The 22,538-nt window shown below is 35.3% G+C and overlaps 1 protein-coding gene across 3 annotated transcripts in view; it reads right to left on the bottom strand.

Moving 5' to 3' along the window:
* Positions 1-1,053: 1,053 nt before the first annotated feature.
* LOC109032067 (diacylglycerol kinase eta) overlaps positions 1,054-22,538 on the bottom strand; it is a 127,204-nt gene continuing 105,719 nt past the window's right edge. For 2 of the 3 annotated variants that reach the window (XM_019043993.2, XM_019043992.2), the window contains exons 7-19: positions 21,822-21,990; positions 20,765-20,867; positions 19,710-19,855; positions 19,039-19,230; positions 18,219-18,387; positions 17,682-17,762; positions 15,254-17,198; positions 14,674-14,794; positions 13,339-13,633; positions 10,746-10,912; positions 10,083-10,293; positions 8,960-9,100; positions 1,054-8,315 (exon numbers count right to left, since the gene is read on the bottom strand). In XM_019043993.2, coding sequence (XP_018899538.2) covers positions 8,028-8,315; positions 8,960-9,100; positions 10,083-10,293; positions 10,746-10,912; positions 13,339-13,633; positions 14,674-14,794; positions 15,254-17,198; positions 17,682-17,762; positions 18,219-18,387; positions 19,039-19,230; positions 19,710-19,855; positions 20,765-20,867; positions 21,822-21,990 — 4,028 coding nt within the window. In that variant the 3' untranslated portion in view covers positions 1,054-8,027. The remainder of the gene's footprint in view (positions 8,316-8,959; positions 9,101-10,082; positions 10,294-10,745; positions 10,913-13,338; positions 13,634-14,673; positions 14,795-15,253; positions 17,199-17,681; positions 17,763-18,218; positions 18,388-19,038; positions 19,231-19,709; positions 19,856-20,764; positions 20,868-21,821; positions 21,991-22,538) is intronic. The other variant, XM_019043994.2, reaches the window with a different exon arrangement.

Here is a 22,538-nt window from a genome sequence, read left to right as displayed (position 1 = left end):
AATGATCGTTCATTTGTATTGATATGATGTGAAATACTACAAAATATCGATGGCACAAGTAAAGAAATGCTTATCTGAGATTGTAACCTTGTAAGTCTCCGCTAATTATATTTTTTCAAAGAAAACTAACCAAGAGTTTCTACCAAAGTATTTAATTTCTTTGTAAATTGTTTTCACTCATTCTGAAAAAAAAGACAAAATTGCAAGGTAGCATTTTGATCAGTTTCTCTTGAGAAAAATGAAACAAAATTGAAGATTTTTAAATAATAAGTGGGACAGCATTTTCTGCATTTATCTATTGATGTGCAATATTTACCTGACCTCAGATACTTTCATGATTAATTAGCGAGAGTGAACAAATCGACAGTGCAAGTCCACGATTACATATCTCGTTTGCGGTGTCTGGAAATCTCCACCTTTATGTTAATTTTTCAAAGGAGAACAAATTGACATTATTCCTTAAAGTTTATTTCGTTGAAGGACTTTTCTTTGCACAGTGAAGAAAAATCACGGCAGTTTTGAAGAATTGCCGTTGAGTAGTTTTCCGTTTAAAAAAAAGTATGATGGGAAGTTTGCGACGTCGCAAACCAAGTTATGTGATTGCCAATTTACACTGTCGGAATGCAAAACTCGCACAAATTTTGCAGTCCATTCACAAAAAGTGCACGGAAGAGCTTCCTCCCATGCTTACACATTGTAAAAATTCCTTTGAGACAAACTACATATCTCTTAGAAGTTATGAGATCTCACCACAAAACATTCAATCATTATTATTCCTTGGTTGAGATGATCTAAGCTTTTCTTGGTATTTACAATTATGGTGAAAGTTGCATTAATGTGAAATTAGTATTTTGTGGGCTAGTTAGGCAAGAAGTTTCTATCATTTAATGCATTTTTTTTTACGGCAAGGAAATTTTGCTGTTGGTTGCACTTGCTTTCAAGTACAACCACCCCAAATTCCAGAATGGCAAAGGCAGCCAGCCAGAGGCCATACGGTGACTTTTAGCTGTTGAGTAAAGGAAACTAGGTGAACCAGAGAAGAAACAAAACGAATAAAAAAATAGGACTGTTTATTATTTTGAAGATATTTAGTTGAGTATTTCTTGGTAAATAATTTAGTATGGGTTTGACAAAACGTCTCCATCAACAGTGAGGAGAATATTCGTGTTGAAGTCACTTACTGATAAAAAAGAAACAAAAAATCATGTCTTGTTGGGCAAAAGGAACCTAGATCTAAGAATTACTTAATAGTTTCTTTTGGTTTTTTTTGCAGAATTCTTTCGGAATAATTCTCATGTACTTGATTTAAAACAGACTCTGCATCAAGGAACTGTTAACCTACTGAAATGCTGAAACAGTATTACCTTCGGTTCCATTATTTTAATTGTTAGAACATTCACAAACATGTCAGTTGTAAGAAGATAGTTGATTATTTTTACAGGAAAGTGTTGAAGTTGCTCTCACAGAATAAAAAATGCGATTGAGGCACAAAAATCTGTAAAAGTTTCCTTTGTTTTCGGCCACAGGAGTACCCGTTTGCATTGGATGGTTAGTTGATTAGTTCTTTTCACAGTTTTAGCTCTCTAGAGATTTACGATTCCGAGCCAAATGCTGAGATAGAAAGAAAAAAGAAATAAACTGGAGGTGAGCCTATTAGTGGAAGAGAGATGTTTCTGGAATATTTAAGTTTTTGACTGATGAAGATTTGTAGGAAATTGGTTATAACTTTTTAAAGCTTTAAATAAATTCATAATTGGTCCAGAATACCAAGGAGGGTTACTAATGGATTACTAATGGTCAGATTCATGATAAAATAACTTTAAAGATACAGAGAGTGCAAATCTACACTAGAAATAACTTTCTCAAAAATGTTGGAAAGGTCCAGAAGTTTAACAGAAAGATACAAACGATTCAGAAATACTTGTTATAACTTGAAGGATTTCAAAGTGTAGGAGCCTATTTTATCGAATACAGTCATCAGGTCAACATATGTGAGACCGGATGGATACTTTCAGTAGATGAATACTTAGATTACGGAAAAATTAACAATGTTAGTTTATTCATTTGAAAATTCAACAAAGCTTGTGCTCAAAAATAGACTCGATATTAAAACAAAGAAGTAAGACTATAAAACAATTTTAGCACCAGAGAACTCTTTGAAGACACCAAGTTTAGGTATTTATAAAATTCTTTTGGAAATGAGAAACAAAAACTGTTGTATATTAAAAATGGTTGCGGGATTCAACTTCCGTTTGCACTGGCTCCCAAACATTAAGGAAATTGACACAGGGAGGAAGTTTTTTGTTGATTTGGACTTACGGCTTTTGCTGATTCCTGTTGTGTGAAGTAAATTCATTATGCTCTAGACTCCGAATGATTGTATTAATTCCATACGAGTGGAAAGTTAGATTCTATTGTATATTTCAACTGTTCAGTTCTTACGGATTAGTGCTTTGATACTTGATAAATATGCAAAATATCCAAGAAAATTCAAAGCATTCAGCAAATTTGCTGACAGTTCATAAAGGTCAGATTCAATGATGTTCTTAGGTCAATAGAGTCTATTTCCTGGCAAAGGTATTAGAGCCAACACAGATGTGGACTCAAAAATTTCAAATAGCATACCACCTCATGTGATACATTGTTGAGGAGAGGACAAAAGAGACCAGAATTATGGTATGAATTAATGCAGTGGGTGAAGTCATCGATTGTGTGGATAGAACTGAACAGAAAAATTATACAATGGACTAAATTTTGCAATTAGGAACTAGTATTTCTAACTCATTTTAAGCGAACGAAATTTGTTCCAGTATGTAGTTCTTCCTTGCAGGAGGATGTTTTAATGAACATAGTTGGAGATGAAAGTCCCTGTTGCAAAATGTGGTCTAATAGGGTATTGACTCTTTCTACAAACGAATAATCGACTTTTTACCAGTGACTGGGAGGTAGCACAGATTTGAATTGATCTGTGCCTGAAGGCATGTGGCTGACTTCGATCAGATCTGAGCAACCCTTGTCACACAATTACCACTCAGATTTTAAAAAAAAAAAAAAAAAAAAAAAAAAAAAAAAAAATTGTACGTACAGAATTTGTGCTTATACTGAGTGGGCAAGAGGGATGGTCAGAACTGAATCTGAGTTTGCCACAATTGAACTTGATCAACTAGGTATTTAGGATGGCACTCTTAGAACCTGCTTCTTATGGCACGATGTGTCACTTACAAAGATAGCATGTTCTGAGATGCCGATGGACCACTAGACATGTTACAAAATTATACAGGATAATATGTTTTCTCATTGAAATTTCGGGTAGAAACCGATTTGAGCACCGAAAATTAATGAAAGTGACTCTTATAAACAAGAAATTAATGTTTATCATGCACAAATTCAAATTTTCTGTATATAAGAAAACCATGATCTACTTGAGATAAAAGGCACACTGAACGTTACCATAACGGTCCTGCAGAATGAAAATATAGCATAACCTCGATCATGAACGATTCAGCTCAGCTGTTGCACATTTCTTTTAACTATTTATAACACAAGACAAGAAAGGAACACTCCTCTGTTAAGAAACCTGCCCAAATTGTTTTAATGCCCAATTTGACTCATGTAGATACTGGTTTTTCTTATGAGCAGGATATTTAAACTTTCTGTAACATGTGCTGGGTAGAAATGTTAATATATTGATAAGATTTCCATTGCACAAATCGTTTTCCATGTAAAATTTTGTGGAGGAAACATGAGTCAGAAAACGTAAATTTGTACTGTGTCTGGTAGTCCATTTAAATTTATGGAAATTTTTACTTAAATATGTTGTAATTGCGTTTCTCTCTTTTTGACAAAACTTGGTGACTCCACCTGCAGCAATCTTGTACAAAGAACATAGGAATCATGCTGTTGACTAGCGATTAGTAGGAGGAAAAAAGTTTTATCTGCTAATAAAAATAAATAGCAATTAATAATATATACATGATCTGAGACTGGCTGAATAAATGAGGGCAGAAAACTAGACTTAGTTTTACCTACTACCAGTCTCAATTTCGGGAGACTATTTACAGCAAGATAGGAACAAAGTAAGAAAATAAAGTATTCACAGCTTCTATGCACAAACATAACTCAGACATAAAAATACACGAAACAGGTGAAACATCCAAATGCAACAATATTTTAAATGCATTTCATGATTTTTGAATACATAAATTCAATTCAGGCTGTGGAGATTGTATTCTTGTCAAAAGGAGCTCCCAAAAATTTGGAGTCAAGAAAGTACGCTTGATTGTCCAGCTTTCACAATTTAATGTAGTGTCTCATATCTTTCCAAAAGCTTTCAAAAACAAAGCTCAAGTTTCGTAGGTTCAGTTCATCGACAGATTTGGACAATCTGCATTCTTGGTCCACCAATAGATGTGCACAATTATACTCGAGCTCACCTTTTGGAGAATAAAAATTAGCCTCTTTAAACTGAAAAATAGAGCTATTTTGATAAACCCAAAATAAAGTTCAATTTTTCTTTTAAAAACTATGGCTTTCTATTAATAAAATGAATAAAAATTACAACCTGCAATCAGGCAGAAACCATTGTGCTGAGCTGACTTGCTGATGATAAATTGTACGGAGTATATCAGAGAAATATAAAAAGAAAAATGTGTCAAGGTAACTAAACAAAAAGAAGAAAAGAGACTTCTGATGTATTTACTTACAAACCTAACAAGAAGTTAAAGCACTTAAAAAGAGGTAAACAGTAGGTACTATATGGAGTCTAGAAAAACAGTGTAAAGGTGTGTAGTGCTTTTTCTTTTTTTATGCGCTGGTTTCATTACACATAAATCTATCGGGCATCTGTGAAATAGGAAATCAAACAAAATGCATCAAGCAGATTTACATGAGGTAGGTACATATTTTTACTGTGCGTGTAGCGTCAATGATGTACTTTCATGAAAAGAACAAATAGCGAGGTTAAAAATTGGATTCACTACCTTAACGGACTAGCGATCAATCCATTTCTTCCTCTCAGTATGTGATGATCAAATTTTTCTTTTAAAACTTTTATTTTATTTAGATTTTCGGTTTGCAGAAAATAGCAGGACATTTTATTTTTCTGCAGAGCAAGGGGTAGAAATTTTTGAAAAATGTAAAATACATTGCTATGCAGTACCTAGTTGGAAACGAAAATCTTATAAAAATACATGTACGAGCTCTAAAAAGAAAAAATATCTTGAGGCAAAAACAGATGAAGTTGCACTTTTGATTGCCGGAAAATAGCAGACACGTTTGGGGCTGCAGATGAGATGGTTGAGCCACACGGAGGATGGGCTGCTATCAAAAACATGTCTGCCACTTTTTATCATAAGCGTGCAAGTGGGTTCCTTTTATTAGTTTAAATTTTCTCACTTTGGCTTCAGCTGTGTGAATATAATATTGTCTTGATCCAACACAAATTTCAACTGAGATTCATTTTTCCTCTTTATCCCTGTTATAGTTACTTGAAAAAAGATTCCCAGCATTTGTGTAGAGAGAGGATCTTGAACTATGACCATTGTTGACTTAAGATTAAGTTCACAGTCTACTGATTATCTGGTCAACATATTCATCCATGCAATGATTTTCAGGTTGTAAGTGATAATAACTTAAAAAAGAGAACGAAGGAGAAAGAGAAGATACTTAAATTTTGACAATAGGTATCGAATTGAAATTAGTGCACTGGCTGTATTCTGACTGCTTATCTTTGCTCTTGATAAACAAAAAAGTGTCAATAGTTCGTCCTATTGCTTTTCACATACATATTTCTAATACTTGAGTTAAAGCTGTTCACGAAGAGCAATTAATGTCCGATTTCAATTACTGATACTACTACCTACAATAATCATGTTGAACACTTCAAAACTCATAACATGTTGTATTATTTTTAAATGATATGTGAGGTACATCGATTAAAATTCAGTAATAAAATTAAAGCGTGATTATTACTTGTATGAGAGAAAAAAGATCATTGTCCTATTTAGATTATGATGGAAGGAATTGTCTCTGGGACAAAACTAAAATTCTGCCCTACAAGTCAAAATTTTTGCTAATATGTATACTTATAATTGGCAAGGCCCACAGTTACAGTCAAATGATAACTTCCGAGGGTAGGAAAAGTGAAAATGAATTTCAATCCAACTGGTCGGTTGCAATAGTCACAAAATCATGCTTTGATTTTTTAACTATAGATGAGTAATTACATTTGTCCAAATACCAAGTCTCCTTGTTCAATATTAACAGAAATACTGCCCTAAAAAGAATATGGCGTAAGACATCATTCGCAGGAGAGGCGCATACCATAGTTTCTTCCACCTTGGTTTCACCCGCATTTTAGGTCAAGCAGCAGATGTGAGTGACACTAATTAAGTAGTATGTATTATATGTACATGGTATGTACTAACGCAAAGGGTGACAGCAAACACTGTGTTTTTTGAGGGGTGATACTTCCATTAGAACCTCCGTAAAAACTAGGCTTTTCGACATATCCTATTATTTTTTGTTGATCTAAAGGCTTAAATAATCAAAACGCAATTCTATGAATAGCGGAACTGACTCATTTAAACGCTTTGGCTCTAGAAAAGAATGCCCGTAAGGAAGACTCATCAAAATGAGGTAGCGACGCACGAATTTATATGAGAAAGTTCAAATGTCATCAATGGAACTGGTGGATTAACTATAAGATAGATACATTTCCTTGTACATGGCTAATTACAAGAAAATTTCATTAAGAATTTACAGAATTAGGATTTCTAGACTTTTTAATAATGCAAAAATCAGCTTGAAATCAAGAGGAAAATTGTGTCCAATTAAGATACAGGTATTTAAAAAGTAATGCTCTTAATTTTTAGGAACAATTCGTGGGCAATCAATATTTGGCCTTGTTCACACAAGCGCAGTATGGCCAAATCAGAGCCACAAACTGGGGTTTCGATGAGTAAAGTTATAGCTGAGTTATAGTAAGTTGGCCCGTAGTTCTGCAAACTGTATTCGTGTGGACAAGGCCTTATGGTCAGTGTAAGATGTGCTCATTTGTACCCAACTTTTCTGTTAGCTGACGAGATAAACCTTTCTGAAACAACTGCATGTAAAATACAGTAAACCACTAGGAGAGCTGTACAGTTAAAGAATTTTAGGAATTTTAGGTCAAAACTCGATTAAGATTGAAAAAGTATTCACGGATAGGATTAAGGTATGATTAGTCATGCAGAAAATTAGAGCGTGAGTCAACTTCACAAAATTCACGTTAAGGAGTCTCCATCGGCCTGCAGATAACTTTTACTTTTTCGTTTGACGTACTGAGAACCTCTGCTGACAGAGGTATCCACAAAATCTTCATCATCAGCATTGAAACTTGGCAAATACACAACTGTTGATTGTTTCAGAGAGATACAGAGAGGGGTCTTTTTGGAGAGGTTTATTTACCTAATCAACAAAAAAAATTGGGCACTAATCAGTCACATCTCATTAACGCAATAGACCTTATTATCAATTTTCTGAGGCTGCTTTCACAGAATTCTCAACATGTTTAGTGCGATTTTTGACTGCCAGAGGCGAGCAATGTACGAATGTAGAAACGATGCAACTTCAAATGAATGAGGCGAGAATTTAAAAATTCAAAATCAAGTTAAAAGTCATATTACTTGCAAAAAAATTTTCAATTCCATCACAATTAAGTTTTACAAATTGCACAGCTCTAGGTAAAAGCCTTTTATTTTCTTCTCTCTTAGCCCCTATAGTTTCATCATACTTATTTGGCTTCTCTCGCACTACTATGTTAGCGCTGTCCCTTCCTACAACAAATCTCTTGGTATGATCAATGTCAGAAAATTTTAAATTCCGCACTCTACACTCTGATTGAGAGTTATCATAACACTTATAAATGGCTTCAAAATACAAAGATGTAACTGCTCTGCGGCGGTATTTGACTAGATATACTCAACGCCCTTACGTCTCTGACAGGGTGCAATGATAAGTACATACACATAAATTTGAAGAGAGATAATTTATGAGGTCACGTCTTTGACAGCTTGCTGAATCCGGATAACATGGCCAACTTTAGTGATGCCCATTTTCTTGAGATCTATTTCTGAGAGAACAAGAAGTTCTTTCCCTCTGATATCATGACACTGGAAAATTTCCATGTATTCGCTGAGCTGAATCGATTCCAGCCATGCACACACTTCATTCACGCTCCATGAGCTGGGGTCACGAATGGCGTAATTAGATGCTTTTGAAGAACTGCTACGGCGGAACAACAGCCGGAAACGTCCTTTCCGGGTCTTATTTGCTTTCTAAACATGAAAAAAAAGGAAGAGAAAATATAAAAAAAGGGTCAAAGTAGGTACTTAAGAATGAAATTGCAATTGAAAATTGAAGAAACATTATCTCTCAAGTACAAGGTTAACCCAACCTGCGATGGTTGCCTAAAAGGTAACAGCAACGTTTCTGTAACGCTTTGTAACATTTTCGCAACAGCTCTGCAACAACTACCAGGCGGGAACAAAAAAATGAAAACCACAGGTGTCTGAAGAATTGTCCTGTCCTTGGACCTCGCTCCATTAGGATGATGAAAGTGTCTGAATTCAGGTTTGTTACACCAGATGTACTTGGTTCATATTTAAACATTTTCAATAGTGTTTCCATTTCATAATTGAAGCGCTTATTTCGAAAAGGAGCAGAGTCAGATTTTTTCCAAACTTGTTCTTTTGAGGGAGAAGTAATCTTGTTCTGCCTCTAGTGTAGTTCCTCTTGTCTCCTGAATATTTTTTTTTCTTTTTAGAGCTAGCACTTTAACGAAATAAGTGCTTCAATTTTAATGTGCTCACTGAGAACCGGTGCTTGGAAAACAAGGTATTTAAATAGATCTAATTAGTGGCTCGATCAATAGACAAAGTACTATATGACTTTGGAGAAACCGACGCAAAAGCCAACTTACCGTTTCTTCTGGAGAGAGAGGTGTCAGATAAACTAGTTCTTGCTGATCAAGTGGTGAGCAAACAATATGACATTTCTTCAAATCTAGCTCGACATTTATCAGGACAGAGGTTAGTTGACTCTCCAGCTCAGGCTGAATACGCTGGAGAAGAAAAAAAGAGAAACAACTTTAAACACCACTCAGGAGCTACATGATTTGATGATGCAGGTACCTCAGCTACAATGGACCACTGGACAAGGTACGAATTTAATCAATCTGATAGACGTTTCTTAACCAGAATTTCACGTAAAATACAATTAACACAACGAAAATTACTGAAACTAACTCCTAACGAAGATATCAATGTTTCAATTTCACATTGGTTACGAGGAATTTGAGCTGCCCGCTCACAAGAAACTCAAAGCTCTACGTGAATCAAATAGCGCACTACAACGGTTTCAGCAAGCTTCTCAATAGAGCAATGTTCATTTCCCACCATGTGTTGTTCAAACTAGAAGCAATTTGCTAGAGCTGAGCCAGAGCGTCAAGATTGAGGTTGCCAGATTTTTAAATCGTAGAGACTGTCATGATAACGATTAGCGTGCTGTGTGAATCACGTAGAGCGTTGAGTTTCCATGAGCGGGTGGTTTCAATTCACGCACCAAGAATCATTAAATATCTCCGTAAGGAGTTGATTTCGGTAATTTTCGTTGTGCGCATCGTGTTTTACGTGAAATTTTGGGGAAGAAACATGTATCAGAATGCTGAAATTTGTACCTTGTCTAGTAGTCCATTGAAAACTTTTTTAAACTTGCATATTGGTTCAAAAGCTGTTGTTCTATTGGTTGTCTCCTGAATGAAAAAAGGAGAGATTTACAGGACAGTCTTCCTTTTTTGAAGGAACTACTGAATTTTAGGCACTCTATCTTACTTTGTAACATAGTAGCTCTTCAGACCTTACATAAATCAAGGGCTTTTTGTTAGAAGCGTGTATAAGTCTACGATCATACGATTTTGCAAATCATTTGCAGCAGAAACAACATAGAGTGAGAAGAAAATTTCTGAGAGAAAATTTGTGCTCTGACGAGCTCCCTCCATAATAGAGTGTCAGTCATGTTATTCGCGAATTGGAACAGAAGCTTACCAAGTTATGAAACTTGTCGTGGAGAGTATGGATTTCATCATAAAGCTGTTTGGTGGTGAAAAATAACTTGGTAAAAGCGATGCGAAGAGCTACGCCTTCTAGTATTCGCCCTCCTGGATGAACATTTTCAACATCAACGCCAGCATTAAACGCTAGATCATACAGCTCATTTTTCAAAGAGGGGTTGTTGATTGTAATCAATTTGATGCACCTGAAAAATGAAACAGGAAATATCAATAGAGACCTTTAATACTGAGTGAACACTTATGGATAATTACATGAAAGTTCTTGGCAACTTTCTTCCATTTTAATACTGTAACGATTTACTGTGTTGGAGCTTTTGGAGCACACCTTCAACACTCATCTAATGCCGATTAATTATTTATGAAGAACAACTTATCTAATCTAAAATTAGCTAAGCACCTTAGTCTTTTAAAATATGTAACACAAATTTTTTTCGATAGGTATTTTTTTCTTCATTCAAAAGTTTTACTTATCAGCGGATTGATGAGGGCGGATGGCCATGAATAGTGTCTGAGTGTCAGACTGATCAGATCTCCTGTATTTTTTGAGCAATATTTTAAGTTTCATTCTGCCACTAGCTTGTAACAATTTCATGGCTTTTGGAAAGAATGAAACTTGGAAATATATTCAAATACTTACTTGACTAAACTTGCTGCTGAATCGATAAAACCAAGTAACAACTGCAATTCCTCCTCTGTGAATGCATTTAGTTTGGCAGGAGGCATGGTAGTAGAGGTGGCTCGACTGCGCATTCGATGAAGGTGCCGTAATGTATCTTCCCAAGTTTTGAGAGTTCGCTCTAGAGACTAAAAAGATAGAAAAAAAAGAAAAAAATATTTTGAGGATAAAATTCAACATGGCCAGGCACGACATTACCAGTAGAAAATAGACCTACATGAAGTATTGTTGACGGTTTTAAATTTTTTTTGTCATGGGAACGGAGTTCCCCATGATATTAGAATCGTTCCGTTGCTTTCGCTATGGGATTCCCTATACCTCTGCGACCTTGAGCGTTTCGCCCAGTCTCCGATTTTTGGTTGATTTTCCGATGTATCAAAAACCGTTGTATTTTTTAGCCAATCATGTCTCTACGTCAAGTTGTGTTGATTGCTAAAATTCGCTTTCAGCGAGTTTTTTTCCACCTTGAGATGTCGTGTCTGACTGGTAAATCTGCGCAGAACCACGAAGTTCCGTTTTTAGGCAAATTCTTTTTTTTGGGAGGTTCTGATTGGTTATTTTTCGCCATCAGTTTTCTGTTCGTTGGTGCGAAAGATCGCCTACCTCGGTGCTCTTGAGAAGCCGCCATTATCCCACCTCAAATTTTACAAATAGAAATAAAGAAATAATAACCATCGTACAAGGTGGAAAATTGCTCTGGAGGACCCGTTACGGATATATGAGCCAAAATCAGAACTCGATTGATGGATTTAATCCATGAATACAGAAATATTGCCTCAGTTTACTGCCGCGATAGCAAATGCATGGTGAGATGAACCTTGTGACACATGAAAGCATAGGCAAACAATGTCTCACAGAGAAATGCGCTTAATGATTCTCTCATATCCCAAAAGCGTCAACTGCGTCAAGGTCTCTTGTGATAAGTCCCGCCCATTGCCCGAGTCTTTTGTATGCTATTTTTACTCCATAACACGCAGATCGATTATAGCCTAGTTGACTAATCCGCCTTAGATTTTTGAGTACGTGCGGGCAATAGGCGATCGGGAGTTCGAAACCCGGTGATGGGTGTTACTTTTTAATGGTTGTATTGAATGTTTTAGACTAATCATCAAAAAATAATTAATACTAGATGATAAATGTACGAACATTTTCTCGTGAGTTAATATGTTAAACAAAAATACTGGAATATACCTCCTTCATATAATCAGCCACATGTTCCCCCAAATTAATGACGTTATTTTCTTTTTTCAATAAAGTTAATTTGCATTCAACGTTCGTAAGTTAAGCAAAAAGTACCTATTGATACAAATAGAAAGACATGAATATAGTATGTCTAACATTTCAGTTGATTTTTTTATTTATTTTTTGTTTTTTTGTTTTTTCAATAAAACAAATTGACTGGGACTAGAATCATTGTATTTCTGAAGACAAAAGCTAAGTTTTTTGATACAGAAATTTTATATAATCAGGGAGATGTTGACCCAAATATTGATGTATATTTTCTCTGTTTGCCCAAATTAATGATGGTATTTTCTTTTTTCAATAAAATTAATTTACATTCCACGTTCTTAAAGCAATATTTTCTCCAAAATTCAGCAAAAAATAACAATTTATACCTACGCAAAAAGTAAATAAATAAATAAATAAATAAATAAATAAATAAATAAATAAAGCAATGACATGAAAGTAGTATAGGTAGTACACATCTAACATTTTGGTTACATCTATTTGAATGAAAAAAATGGCAACTTAGGAAGCACATAGGTCACTTATGATGCGTATTCGGGCATATGCGTAGAGTAAAAATATCATACTTTACGCCGAAAAAACGAAACTGAAAGTTAAATGCGTTAACTTCCGAAAACCATACATAATCCAACGAAAATAAAAAATTGGTAAATAACAGCTTTCTTGTATGCAAAGAAAAAAAATTAAAAATGTTAAAAAAGAGATGTCGACACAAAATTACATAGCCCCTTCAATTCTGAAGATACTACAAACGAACTGTACCTTAACATTTTCATATCCCAGAAGCAAAAGTTCCCATGACGAATATTGCTATCGCTAGCGATTGCAAAAACCAACTTGTTTTACTTTTGATTGGTAAAAATTGGTTAGCAAACATATTTGCAATGAACTGTGAGGGGAAAAAAATTATTAAGTCTTGGTTTCAGGACAAAATTTTGCAAAATGGAGCAAAATTCTATGAGTTGTGTTTTTTTTTTCTTTCTTTCTAAAGTCCAAGTCAAGGACTATTTTGTGATCTTAAGTTGGTTTACTTGTTTCTTGTAGCCCAACGTAGTTTTTAAAGCAGACAGCAGGAAATTTACCATTGCAATGGTTATATTAATTGAAATTCCATTTTAGGAATCTCCGCCTGAAATTTGAGATTGACAAAGCAACTTGACTGGCCGTGACATCCTCAATCACAAGGTAGTCGCTGCGTAAGAATGGGATACTAGAGTATGTTTAAGTGCATTCAAGGGACTCTCAGCTGGTTTCAGTTGAAATTTCATATCAATAGAGAGTTGAAGAACAATGGATGAAAACGTACCTTATTTCGACAGAGCATCATGATTCGATTTTTGTGTATGATGCGAATCATTCCAGGAGGTTGAACCCATGCCTCGCCATCAACTTGTATCGGTACTCCTTCATCTCCTGAGATGATAATTTGAACAGATCGGCACTGAGCAATTCGGTGATGCTGGAGGTTGATCAATCTTGAGGCCGCCATTTGAACGCTCCCAAATACAGCAACTACTTCCAAGATTTCGTCATCAACAGCAGGAGCTATGAAAACTTCATCCTCTTTCGTGCCGCCCCAGAAGTTTGTGCCACCCATGAAGCTGATGCAGAAATAAAGATTTTGATGATGTTAGAATCATTTAAAATGACCTGACTGTTGAACTCACACAGAGAATTCGAGCTTGAGCTTGCGCATAAGAGCAACCCTCATGAAATTTTTTACAATTTAAGTATTTCTGGACCACAATTGTAGTAAAAACCTATTATAGAGACTTTTTACACACTTTATTATATTACACATGATCATCAAAACATTATCCAAATGAGTGGACTCTTTGGTGGATTAGCGATTCCTGTAATTTTAGGGTCTGACCTCCAAAATATCTTGTGTGACAGCCCAGTCTTCCAATTTATATGGAGACCAGGTAAGGTAACACATATGGTTGCCACAAAAAGTCCGGGAAAGAACATGTCTGTCCCATCCCCCAAAATTCCTACCCTGCTAGTCTTGACAGAGAATGTGGGACTGCAATTAATGAATACCTTGAAGCAGAAAAGAATCTATTTATGTAGGAACATTTAAAAAACGAAGGATCACCGATTGGGTTGCTGAGGACTCCTCAGTGGTAGTAGGGTAAGTAGGCTCCTCAGTTAGGAGCCTACTTGTATTTGAAATGATGTTTGCACTTGGAAGAATTGTACAAAGGCCGTTTTGAAAAAAAAAAAAAAACGTACCGGCCAAAGCATTTACCAGGGTTGCAAGCAGTTCTATGACTCCACAATTTTTCGGAGCGAGCGAGAATTTGGCAAAAGATCAATATACAGTGCTAATTCAAATATTGTCATATTATTTGCCCCCCAAAAAATAAAGACTTACATGTTGAGAACTATTTGCATTTTTGGCACTTTCTGGGATTAGTTTTTGTTTTTTAGAATTCCATTTACAAATCCTGTTTGCTCCGTGACACCCAAATAACGGAGCTTCAAGGCAAAACAGAGGAATTGACCCCTAGAGAGATCATATTAATTTCTTTTGACTGAGTTTTTAGTCGTATACGGACCCTTAGTTTTTGAGTCCGCCTTGCAGCTCTTGTAGTTTTAAGAACTTCTTAAGGTATGAACATTCGTAAACGATAGATACCTGGGTATATTGAGAATAACAATGCCTTGAAGGTGAGGGAGAGGGATTCGATATCCATCACATTCTAGTTGAACTCGCTGCTCTAGGTTTTTGTACGTTTTCTGCAGCCACTGCTTGCTTCCTGTAATAAAAAAACACAAGGTAGAAAAAGTCCTACGATGAACTTGGAAGAAAGGCTGCCAAAATAGATGCTTCATTGTGTTTCTCCTGGAAAAAAATGATTGGATAAAGATAAGTGAGAGACGTATCTGCTTTGAGATTCAAAATCTAATTCCTCATCTACATACTCATTTTCATTTTTTGGAAGGAAGCCAACCAACATACCCACTTGAAAATTGTTGAAATTTTTCCGGCCAAAATGAAGTAATTCCATAAAATAAATGGAAAAAAAAAAAAAAAAAAAACACTAAGAAGTGGCCCGAACTGTATGTAACAAGGTGAAGGAATGGTGGAGAATTTTTTTTTTTTTGAAAATACTTTGTCTCGTGGACTAGGGTCTCTTTTCCAGCAAACGGATCACAAATAATAAAAAATTAAAATTAAAGTATAGGAGCCAATGAGACTTATAACACACACATACCTAAAACTCCATACCACATGTAGTTCCTTGCTCTTGATTTACACTTTTCTGGGTGTTCTTCTCTTTTGTTATGAAAGTCAAGTGATATCTGGGCATCAATGCCAATCCCAAAATAATTATTCATGACAACTCGTTCGCGGTAACCTTCCATTATCGATTCGTCTGGATCCATGAGAGGCACGGCTGGGGCACACAAAGCATCAGCGTTTGCAAGTAAGACATTGCTTATTAAACTGGTGCCGCTCACATTGGGCCACATTGAAAGTCGAACGAGAGGATTGATGATAGGTAGTGCTTTGATTTTGCGGCTTCGCTTTTCACTGCTGGCAGTTTGAGACTCCATTGATTCTGGATGAAGGAGACTGATGTTTGAGATTCTTCTTGCGGGACACGAGGCGTGGAGGAGAGTAAGAGGTGATGCAGCGGAGAGACGTCGGCAGCTGTCATAACTGTACCTTCGAAACTCGGGGAGAATATTGTTCCTCGAGTTTCTCCGGCTATCCAGTGAAGGAGACGGTGGGTTAATGACAACTGTTGGACCGATGATAGATGCTGCGTTTGGTGGACCAGTCTCACTCCTGGTTAAATTATTTTTAGATGGGACCTCAGCTGCCATATCAGAGGAAGAGCTATGTCTATTCGTGTCCAAGCTCAAGCTTTCATTGATTCTATCACAGCTTGATCCATTTGTTAAATTTCCGTTTGAATTTGGAATGGCATCTTTAACGGTGATGAAACGATGCTTGGGAGTTTTTGACTCAATGCTTGAATCTGAGCCTGCAGTTATTTGGTGATCAACTTTCAAAAAGTGAAGTTGATTTTGCAAGAAATCTGGTTTGTCTGATTTACTACCAACGGACAAATTGTCTGTGGATGTTTTGTTACTTGAAAGATTTTGACTGCCCATAATGTAATCAAATCTTTTTTCTAATTTATCAAACAATTCAATTGGTAAGTCTAATGAATTCAACAGCTTTAAATCAATCTCATTTATGATATTAACCAGGTTTCTATCGATGTCCTCTTTGTGAAATTGGCACTGTTTTTCCGACTCTATTGCTTCATCAATTATTGCTGCTTTTTCCAAATTATCACCTTTGGCTGAATCTAATTTTGCTGTTCTGTTATATCGCTCGTGTTTGCATTTGATTGATTTTTTACCAATGTCATGACCTTCAATGAAGTGAGCTATGCTGCATCGCTTTTGTTTAAGGAGGGTTGCATCCAATTCATCAGTATCCGCAGGATTGTCTATCGAGTCTGTTTCTAATCTTTTCGTAATTGACAGCCGATTAATTTCCTTTCGAGACTCTTTAAAACTGCAATCAGCAAACTTTCTCCCGTTTTCAGTGGTGTCCACTTCAGTGCTTTTTGCAGAGAAGGTAGCGGATAATACTGTCTCAGGATTATCGTCAGAAGTTTCTGATGAATCTATGTGATTCAGCTTTGATAGCATTTCTTCTGACAGAGCGGACGGCACTCTATCAAACTTTATAGAATCATCATCATCAAATTCATCCTCATTGTCATGGTAGTCCAAGGATTTGCTGCGCCCTTTCACAGACGGAACGCTACTAAGACACTCTAAATTGTTATCACAAGATGCTGATAGGTTTTTTTCCTGTTTAAGACACGAGGCAGGTGAATTATGGTCTTTATTAACGTCTAATGATTTGTCTCTGTTTTCAGTGGTCCTATAATTAATCTCATCCTTCAACAGTTTTGGATTGATTTGATATGTAAATTCATTATTTTGTAATGATTTGCGACCTTTGGCTCTGGTTGAATTCATTCTGGAAAAATTGGATTTTTCTGGACTCGAGTTAACAGTGTGTACCATGTTTGTGTGGTTCAATTCTTCCTCTAATTTAGTGTTTGGTTCTATCAATTTACGTACAGCACGTTTTAAACTGTTTGTTCTTTGAAGTATTTGGTCTTGTGGAGGCTGAAAAAAAAGAGAAAAAAATTACAACTCTAGGAAGAATATATAAAGTGAATATACATTTGAATGATACAGCATTAAACAAAATATTGTTCTGTATTGAAAGTAGAAGAAGAAATCTACAGAAACCCTCTGAAAACTACCCAGCTACGCCTCTGCAGCTCATGGTCAAAAAATAGTAATATAATCTCAGTTATTTTGAGAGGAATGAGAAATTGGGGATTGTCACTGACATAAAATCATCTCTAAAGTCCCAAACATCGATTAGATTACACCTTTAGATGATAGCCATTTATTTCGTTTTGAATGATTAAAGTACCTTTCAATATGACTATATGAAAGAGTTCCTCTGACAAAGAAAATTAAAAGAACAGGAATTGCATATCTATTATCAGGAGTGGCTAATTTGACAAAAAAAGACATTTTTTGAGGAATGGTTGCTTTGATTCAACTTCTGAAGGAAGATTTATTCAACAGATATTTTACCTTATTATTATAATCCTTGGAATCATTACTTGAAATGAAAGGTTTCTCAGATTGATTGACATCTAAGTACTCATTGCTTTTCTAAAAAGAAAGGAATAAGAAGTAGCCTTATTAGAACCATGAGCAAACTGACGGAAAAGGAAGCAACAATTTTGAAAAGTTGACTGAGGACTGGTCTCAAGTTCAACCAGACTAGCCCAACCAGTTTAGAAAAGATTGTTTCAAGTTCTCACCGTTCATCAAAGGATCATTCTCGAGTCAAAAATCGTTTTCTCACAAAATCAGAGAATAGTCTTTCAGCTAATGCTAAAATAGGAGATGACCCTTACAGTTAATGACTTTAAAATTACAATGAGCGAAGCAAAAAATTCTGAAAGACACAGTGCCTTGCATCTTACTATCAGTGCAAGAAATTCGTGTATTGTTGAGTTTTTTTTTTCTTTCTTTTTTCTGAACAATATTTTACTTACAAATTTTATTATTTGACTCCTTGGAAATTACATACATTAAAAAAGTTATTGGGACATTGTGGATTACCTTGTCGATGGAAGAGTCGTTTGGCACTTGCTCTTCATGTAAAATATCTAACAGTATATCTAGTTTACGTTTTAGGATATGACATTTCTCGCTCAAGTCGTCATCATTTTGTACTAAGCTTGATTCAGTTATACGCAAAGTGAAATCTTTCACAGCTTCACACAAAGCGCTGAAAAACAGAAATATAGGATACATTATGACACGCCTGAATTTAAATAAACTCAGGTAATGAAAAGCTTCAAAAATTCGCTTCTTGCCCTAAGTCTAACTTTACTGGAATTATGCACAAAAATCAGGCTTTGGCACTAGGAAGTTAAGGCAAAATAGTTTGTTTCATGACTAAAATCTAAATGGTTCTTAGGAACTTATAGATCGTGCCTAAAAATAGGCTTCCCTGCCACATGTCTCCTGATACTTTTTGGATGAAGTAAGAAATGTAGGCTACCTCCAGCTTTGAAAAGAGTAAATTTTCGGAATTAATGAGGCAAAAACAATCAATATTTCATCTATAAATTTTTTAGTTGCCTGGATGATGGGGTACCTGCCCAATTTATTAAATTTTAAGGTAAGCTTATAAAATAAATGATAGAACCTGGCAAGGCACGAGGCATAAGGGTTTTCAATTAATTATCTTTCACTATGCATCTTTAAGATGACAAGAAATTGTGAAATTTAACTTGTTCCTTTTCGACAATGCTCTTCCTACCAGGAGAGAGGAAAAATTATAAAAATTCTGAAATATCTAGTATCGATAGAAAATTAGCGTGCAAGGGAAAATTGATTTGAAAATGCAAATAAAACAAAATAATATAAAACTGACCTAGCAGCCTTAATGACTGTGACTGGATTGTCTGAGAATAGAATTTTTGCAAGGTGTGTGGAGATCGTCTGCTCGTACTCAGCAATTACAGCAATATTGTTATCTTCTTGATTTGGTGTTTTCGCAGAGGCTGAGGTTGATTTATCACCGGTAGAGACGGTTATGCCCCTTTCAAATGTCATCACACTCCACCTATGAAACAAGTGTCACATGGTAAATGAAATTTAAGATAGTGCCTTTGGTGGAATTCCGTAAATCAATTACATGCCTAGATTTGTAAAGAGAAAACTGTCAGAATTTTAGGAGGGGAAGTATGAAAGGTCTGTTCAGACATGTATAAATAACAGAAGGGAAACTGAATTTTCGAAATAATAAGGGGGGGAAATAGTTCCTTCACCTGCAAAATACAGGAACTATTTGTATGAGTCGATGTATGATCCATGGATTTGGGTTTCATTTGACTCCAGAAGTTTTATTGACAGGGAATGGTACGGATCTAGACTTGAAAGTTAACATCATAACACAATTACAAGACATTTTCTTTTGAATATATTTTCAATTACCAATATTTTTCTCTGGAGAAGCAGCTTTTTTTAAGGGGCAATGTAAATAATTTTCAGAACAGGAACAAAAAGAAAGGATAAAGAAAATGAAAAAAATAAGAAAAATACCTGTCCAAAACTTTAGTTCCTGCACGTTCATATCTTTCGACTAAATTCTGAAGATTAGCCTCGTCGTCGCAGGATGAGCCCCATCCTAACACTCTTGCTAGATCATTGCCAGTTCCAAGAGGCAACACACCAACTTGACACTGATTCTGTAATACAAAAATAGTAATGATACAATGAGATAAAATCTTCCGGTCTGATAAGTACTCTGAGAAAAAGTGATAGGGTTTTAGATGAGATTTTCAAGAATTTTTTTTCTTCTTTCTTTCTTTCTTTCTTTCTTTCTTTCTAGGTGTAAATGGCCTTAGATGCTAAAGCACCGCTTTAAAATAAAATTATTTTACTACTACTACTTTCTTTCTTTCTTTCTGATTTCAAATATCCATTCTATATCATAAAATTTCCTGACTTTTCCTGGCCTGATGAACTTCCCAGACAATGTCTGGTTTTCCAAACCTGTACACACTGTAAAGGCAGGATTGGCAGTTTTATGCTGTCATACGGCATAATATAAAAAATAAATTTTAGTGCCTATTTTTTTAAAATGAATACATATTTAATCTCAAATTTGAATTGTATGCGAGATACAATAGGCAAATACTTAATTGAACTCAAAGTTTTAGTAATGTGAATTGCTTCTTTTCTGCTTGACTTGGTCCGTTTGATGAGCAATGTTAGCTAAAAATAGTCTCTGGGATGAGAATATATAATATGAATGGCATAGTGCACTCTGCTATTTGTGGTTGAAGTTTTAAGAAGAAAGTAAATAACATATAAAAATGCAGATATTATACTTTTTTTTTTCAATTAAAAAGGTGGAAGGATGTATGATAATGGCTTCTGTGCATGTTCTTCACTTCACACTTAAAGCTTCCAAGAATGAGACCATATACAGACCTTGAAGTGGCCTTCTTCGACATGGATATCGAGAGCAAATAGTGAATATAATCATAATTTTTCTCCGTTTTTCTGTCATATAATAAATCTAGATATTTTGTGCTCTGTTGTGAACAAAAACTGACAGAATGTAAAAAAAATCCATGCAGCAAATATCTTACATGTAATCCCAGCTTGTCAATTTCAGAGAGGACCCAGCCCACCGAGCCATCACCACTGCAGATGAGTATTCGAAATGGATCGAAGCGACGAAATAAACGCAAACTGTAGCAAAAATAGGAATGGTAAAAAAAAATGAATGCTTGGACAAGAGTAAGCAAGAGAGAAGGAAAAGATGCATCGCTAGACCACCAAGAAAGGTGAAGGGGAAATGTATACATTTTAGTTATTTAGTTTATATTTTTCATCATTAAAATATCATGCAGAAAACAATGAATATATGGTAAGTATTTCCAAATTCGACCCGCAAGAGAAAGACTAGCATCAAAAATATATGAGACACGTTCAATAAATAAGTATTTATTTATCTAATTTATTCTTTGGTACATATTGGCAAATAAATCAGCCATAGTACTGCCGTGTTAAGGAAAAACGCCGTATGAACACTAGAGTTGCCAAATCTCCTTAGATAAACTGTTTATTTTTAAGGAGAGTAATGAATATTTTTTTTTGATATTTTCATAAACTTTAAGTGAAATTTCCAACAAAATTATTTGAAAAATTGGAAGAAAAATATTCCCAACTTTCCCAGAAAATTCTTATTTTATCTAAGGAAATTTGGCAACGCCTGAATGTTCATACAGCGTTCTTCCTTAGCTCGGCAGAGCACAAGTCAATCATTACTTAATATTACTATTAAACTACAGGATACAGAGGTATTTAAGTATCCTATCTCTCTAAAATCTATATAAATGGACCAATTTTAAACAATTTAGGCTTAAAATTGACCTTAAGATGTACCGAGTTCAGAACAGTGAGTATCAAAATAATCTGACACAATTGGCTGCGGACGGGTCTATAATGTGCGCGGCAGCATGTGACGTTTTTGCTAAGAATCTATCACAGCTTGATGATTTGTTCTCACCGTTTCTGGGGGGCAACCTGGATTTACCCCACTATGTCTTTGTTGAGTTATGGGGTTAAACAACAAATCTACATTCCCTTGTTACAGAGCTTAATAAATGTGGTTATAGAGATACAAATTAAAATGATAATTACCCTAAGTTAGGTCCGCCGGTTATGAGATCAAAAACTTGAGCAGGGTTGAGAAGCTGTTTGAACCTTCGCAGAAATTTTACTCCATGATTATCACCAGATTTTGAATTCACAAAAACCAAAAGAGGAGAAAATTCTCGAGGTCGAATAGTTTCCCAAGAATCATCAATACCTATGATCAAATATGATAGTATATATTAGACACAAAATAATTGGAAATTCACTTCCCAGATATGAGATTTTTTGTATCCTTATTTTTTTGTTTTGGCGTATTTTGTTGATTATCATCACCAACCAACCAAAAAGTGATAATACTGATTTTTGTGGCATTTTTAGAGATTGAGAATATTTTCTGCAAATTTTCTTCATAAATTAATTTGATATACGCTTATTTCACATGTTCTTTTGGGATAAAAGGAAACTGTTCATGCAAGGTATTAAAACACCTGATATGTATTAAAGATTTAGGGGCTGAACGAAATTCTGAACAGTCTGCATAAAAGATCCAAAATGTTTGCTTACATGTGGAGGAAAAATTGATTCTCTCATTATCTAGTTCTGATCATTCAAAGATTTATTTGTCATACTTTCAACTAACGTCAACATATAAAGGCCGCGGCCCGATTAAGGAATCTGGCGTTGCAGGCTTATTTTCTTTTTTCTCCATTCATATTCTCGATCAAATTCAAAATTTGGCGCCCCCAAGAAGCTTGCGTCGTA

The sequence above is a fragment of the Bemisia tabaci genome, chromosome 7 (assembly GCF_918797505.1).
Source record: "Bemisia tabaci chromosome 7, PGI_BMITA_v3".
In the NCBI taxonomy this organism is placed as follows: Eukaryota; Metazoa; Arthropoda; class Insecta; order Hemiptera; family Aleyrodidae; genus Bemisia; species Bemisia tabaci.
The sequence above is the reverse complement of the archived record's forward strand: the minus strand, read 5'-3'. Positions and strand labels throughout refer to the sequence as shown.